General features: G+C 40.9%; 1 protein-coding gene across 2 annotated transcripts in view; it reads left to right on the top strand.

Moving 5' to 3' along the window:
- Positions 1–5,673, top strand: part of DBT (dihydrolipoamide branched chain transacylase E2) — a 76,838-nt gene that overhangs the window by 46,398 nt on the left and 24,767 nt on the right. For both annotated transcript variants that reach the window (XM_026456507.1, XM_026456508.1), the window contains one exon: positions 3,675–3,796. In XM_026456507.1, the coding sequence (XP_026312292.1) occupies positions 3,675–3,796 (122 nt within the window). The remainder of the gene's footprint in view (positions 1–3,674; positions 3,797–5,673) is intronic.

Here is a 5,673-nt window from a genome sequence, read left to right on the forward strand (position 1 = left end):
AAAATAGGCCGGGCGCGGTGGCTCAAGCCTGTAATCCCAGCACTTTGGGAGGCCGAGACGGGCGGATCACGAGGTCAGGAGATCGAGACCCTCCTGGCTAACACGGTGAAACCCCGTCTCTACTAAAAATACAAAAAATTAGCCGGGCGAGGTGGTGGGCGCCTGTGGTCCCAGCCACTCGGGAGGCTGAGGCAGGAGAATGGCGTGAACCCAGGAGGCAGAGGTTGCGGTGAGCTGAGATCCGGCCACTGCACTCTAGCCTGGGCGACAGAGCAAGACTCCGTCTCAAAAAAAAAAAAAAAAAAAAAAAAAAGAAATACCTAAGAATATTGCAGTTTCACAGTTTTACTTTTATCAATTCATATTATTCTTTTATTTAGTTAACCTGAAATAATGTGGTTTTTTTATAAATTTGCTTTCTACGAGGAATTACCTTAACACTAAATTGACAGGCTTCATAAGAAAAAGTGCTTACTTACCAGAGTTCGTCTGCTTTTTCTTAAAAATTAGTTAAAGCTTTAACTGTACTCTAATTCCCTAACTGAAGATCAATCATCAAAGGCTAAAATCTCACATATTAGACTGTAATGCTAGAAACACGAAAGTCATATCAACTGGGGAGACTTGTGAAATTCAAGTTTGGTCAACTTCATCCCCCTTAGAGTCCGTTTCTACATTGGTAATGAGATATCTGTCCTGCATATGTAATCAGAGGAGAAAATATGTGTAAAAACACTGAAGGAGGACAAGGCAGATGGATCGCTTGAAGCCAGGGGTTCAAGACCAGGCTGGGCAATGTAGTGAGACACTGTATTTTTTTTTTTTTTAAAGCAAAAAATAAAACACTTTGAAGATTATTTAAAGTGCTGTGTAGTAAGGTGGTATTTTATTACTTGGTTAAGAGACAGCGTTCTTCCAACAACTATATGACTATTAGAAGTAATATATGAGTGACTTCTCACAAGTAAGTTTGTCACTTATATTTACACCCAACTTACTCTAAAAGGGTAGTACTTTGTAGTTAATAATCACAAAATGTTTTCCAGAAAGGTGAGTAGCAATAAATTACTTGGTCTTTTGGAAATAATGTAATAATTTTTGTATATGATATGTTTGGATATTTATACCTTGCCTTCAGCAAATATGCATTATCCAAGTTAGCATTGGAGTTCCTACCATATTGGGGTTCCTATCATTGAATCCCCTGATTTTCCTTTGGATCTTGGTTCCTCATGCTAATCTTTCTTACTTATTTCTCCAATGACTTTAACAGATGTAGAGAATATACAGGGATTCTGAAAATTCAACAAAATTATACCTTGAACTATAGGAGTTATATTCTAGCTACTTTGACCAGAAAGAAAATTTACTAGGTCCGTGAACTAATGGAAACAGCACAGACTGAGTCAGCCTCAGGACTGAATTCAGCAGTTAGATTAATTAGGTGTCTGACCTTGAGCCAATCCGTTCAGTCAAACCTCACTTTTTAAAATGTCTGTAAAATGGGGTTAATGACACCTATCTTAAACAGTTGGAATGAAAAGTAAATTAAGATACTGCATATGCAGCACAGTATTTGACACATAATAGGTGCTCAATACAAGTTTTGGGGTTTTTTTCTCTTCCCTTCCTCGCCTTTAGGAGAATTTCTTTGTAGCTCCACTGGGCCAATTCATAGACTAGTAAAGAGGAATGAATAGACTGTCTTATTACAGTTGTAGTAGTAGAAGATTTTTATTTACCTAGAAATGAATGTCAAAACTGTCAAAGCAAATTCAGTTGTCTGTTCATTTTCAGAAGTTCTGTCAGTCTTTAATCTACCAATTCAGATTCTGCTATACATATATATCACTGATTTCCTAACAGCAGAATTTGACAATTAAATGCTCTCAAAAACATTTTTCTTTTGCTTGCAGAAATATATGCTAGTAGCCTGAGATGCTTTTTCTAATTATAAGAATCCAGAACTAGACAATAAAACAACCAAATTAGCATTAGCCATAGCAGTTCTTTTTTCTTTTCCTTTTTTTTTTTTTTCTTTTTGAAGCAGCCTTGCTTTGTCACCCAGGCTGGAGTGCAGTTGTGCGATCATGACTCATTGCAGCCTTGACTTCTTGGGCCCAAGTGATTCTCCCACTTCAGCCTCCTGAGTAGCTGGGAATACAGGCACACCCCACCACACCTGGCTAATTTTTAAATTTTTTATAGAGAGAGGGTCTCCCTATGTTGCCCTGGCTGATCTCAAACTCCTGGCCTCAAGCAATTCTCCCGCCTTTACCTCCCAAAGTGTTGGGATTACATGTGTGAGCAACCATGCCCAGCCACCATGCATTTCTTAAACTATTCAAAGTAGAGCAAGCTTTTAAATACTATGTCAGGCCGGGCGCGGTGGCTCACGCCTGTAATCCCAGCACTTTGGGAGGCCGAGGCGGGCGGATCACAAGGTCAGGAGATCGAGACCATCCTGGCTAACACAGTGAAACCACGTCTCTACTAAAAATACAAAAAATTGAGCCAGGAGAATGGTGTGAACCCAGGAGGTGGAGTTTGCAGTGAGCCGACATCGTGGCACTGCACTCCAGCCTGGGCGATAGAGCGAGACTCCATCTCAATAAATAAATAAATAAATAAATAAATAAATACTATGTCATCTCAGGAAAGTGTTTAAGATTGTCAAAGATTTTATGATTCTTGTCTGGTGCGGATTTTTTTGAGACTGGGTCTCACTTTTTCACCCAACCTAGAGTGCAGAGGTGCCAACATGGCTCACTGCAGGCTTGACTTCCTGGGCTTAAGTGATTCTCCCTCCTCAGCTTCCTGTGTAGCTGGGACCACAGATGTGTGCTATCATACCCAGCTAATTTTTAACGTTCACCTGTAGAGACAGGGAGTCTCACTTTATTGCGCAGACTGGTCTTAAACTCCTAGGCTCAAGTAAGTGATCCACCCACCTTGGCCTGCTAGAGTATTGGGATTACAGGCGTGAGCCATTGTGCCCAACCCATTCTTTCATGTAATTTATCTTACATTTGATCCTTATTCCATGCTGTTTATAAATATAAATGAGAATTTTATTAGAAAAATGTTTAAAATACAATTTTTTTTTTTTGAGACAGGGTCTCGCTGTCATCCAGGCTGGAGTGCAGTGATGCAAGCTCACTGCAGCCTTGACCTCCTGGGCTCAAGCATTCCTCCCACCTTGGTCTCTCAAGTAGCTGGGACCACAGGCGTGTGCCACCAAGCTCAGCTAATTTTTTAAATTTTTTGTACAGATGGGGTCTCCTTGTGTTGCCACAGCTAGTCTTGAATGCCTGGGCTCAGGTGATCCGCCTGCCTTGACCTCCCAAATTGCTGGGATTGCAGGCATGAGCCACTGCACCTAGTCACAACACATTTTAAAATTTCTTGAGGAAAACTCTTTTTTTAACTGGTAACTGCTATATTATTTCAACAGGAGTGACATATCCACCAGATACTAATAATTAAAAAGTACCAGGTACCAGCACACACACACCCCCACTCAACCCATACCATTAGGATAGTTGTGTTTTCCTGTTCTGAAGTAGTTCAACTTTTATACATTTAGATGATAACTTTAATTTATTTAGATATTATAGGCCACTAAGATTTAAAAAAAAAAATTCAACTGAAGTTAAGTTTTACCTTGTTACCAGATTCAGAAGAAGATGTTGTTGAAACTCCTGCAGTGTCCCATGATGAACATACACACCAAGAGATAAAGGGCCGGAAAACACTGGCAACTCCTGCAGTTCGCCGTCTGGCAATGGAAAACAATGTAAGTTCTCTTAATATTTAAGTCTGAGATTGTATAGAAAGTGTACATTTGTACCTCTGAAAAATTAGCCAACTATCCCATGATGAAATGGCTCAGTGAAATTAAGGAAACATGAAAATATTTGCTACTGAAAAATCATAGTTGCATAAAAATACATGGGAGAAAAGAGAAGTTGTAAACTTATTACTTACTGTCAATTGAGCAGTGTGAAGGGGTGGCCTGCCCCTCCACACCTGTGGGTGCTTCTCGTTAGGTGGGACGAGAGACTTGAGAAAAGGAAATAATACACAGAGACAAAGTATAGAGAAAGAAAAGCGGGACCCAGGGGACCAGTGCTGTGTTTTCAGAGGACCCACACTGGCACCGGCCTCTGAGTTCCCTTAGTATTTATTGAGAATTATCTTTATCATTAAAAGGATAAGGGAGTGGCTGGACAATAGGATTATTGTAGGGAGGAAATCGGCAGTAAGACATATGAACAAATCCTTGTAACATGAATAAGTTTAAAGGAAAAAAACCTTTTAGCAGTATTGCTCCAGCAAGTCCCACCTTATTCCTAAATGTGTTTTCTCCTTACTCAGTAAACAAGACACACAATGGGTATTACCCGGAGATGTTCCAATCTCAGGGAGGGGCAGGATTTTTAACCGTCAAGCTTCTTTCAGGTACTTGTTTAACAAAGACACATCCTGCACAGCCCAATATCCTTTTAACCTTAAATCACCTTCGCACATGTCTTTTGCAAGGACAAAGTTGGGGGTAGGGTCACAGATTAACAGCATCTCAAATACAGAACTAAATGGAGTCTCTTATGTCTACTTCCTTCTATATAGACATGGTAACAAGCTGATCTCTTTCTTTTCCCCACAGCAGTGTGATTTTATTATTCTTTCTTGGAGCCTAATAACAGAGCTGCCATTTATTGAGCACTTGTAAATACCAGGTCTTAGGTCAGGTATTCTAGAGGCACAGCACCAGATAGGAATTTGAAGGAGGGAAAACCTGTAAAGGGAATGAAGGAGGCAGGATAAGAAAGGGAAGAGAAGGGAAATTGGCCAGACATGGTTATGATATCAAACACCTGGCCTGTCCCCAAGCTTGCCATGGTCCTAAGGAAAAAAAGAAAACTCCGGCCTGATCTGAGGGTGAAGGGGAGAACCCCAGAATTACTGCTTTGAGGCAAGGAGGCCCGCCTTTTGTATTTCCTCTGCCAGTCATTGACTGAATGGAAGGTGGAATGCCAGGCAGGGTGGCTCCCTGGCACTGGGATAGGTATTTACATATTCTCATTTAACCCTGTAAGATAAGGAGCTGTTTTAAAACTTAGAGGGTTTAAGTAACTAGTCTAAGATCACACAGCTAACACAGCAACAGAGCCAGGATTCGAAAGTGAGTCTATATCACTCCAAAACCTGTGCTCGTAGACGTTACATACAGCCTCAACCATCATTGCCTCCATTATTTGAGCACATATGTGCCAGACACTATAGACACATTATCTGTAATCCTCACAAGGACCCTGCAGGAAGGTTGATTAACTTATCTGAAACCAAGTAAACTGAACTAGGGATTTGAGCACAAATCTTTCTGGTTCTGAAGCCTGAATACTTTCCACTGTGCCCCACAATGAGACTTTTTATTTGTCTCTTTTTGAGAAAAGTAAGGTTGCTGTGGGAAAAAAATAAAAGTTTGTATTTTGTTGAAGGGGTGGCCTGCCCCTCCACACCTGTGGGTGCTTCTCGCTAGGTGGAAATGAGAGACTTGAGAAAAGAAATAAAGACACAGAGACAAAGTATAGAGAAAGAAAAGCGGGGCCCCAGGGGACCAGTACTGTGCTTTCAGAGGACCCACACTGGCACTGGCCTCTGAGTTCCCTA

The sequence above is a fragment of the Piliocolobus tephrosceles genome, chromosome 1, assembly GCF_002776525.5.
Source record: "Piliocolobus tephrosceles isolate RC106 chromosome 1, ASM277652v3, whole genome shotgun sequence".
NCBI lineage: Eukaryota > Metazoa > Chordata > Mammalia > Primates > Cercopithecidae > Piliocolobus > Piliocolobus tephrosceles.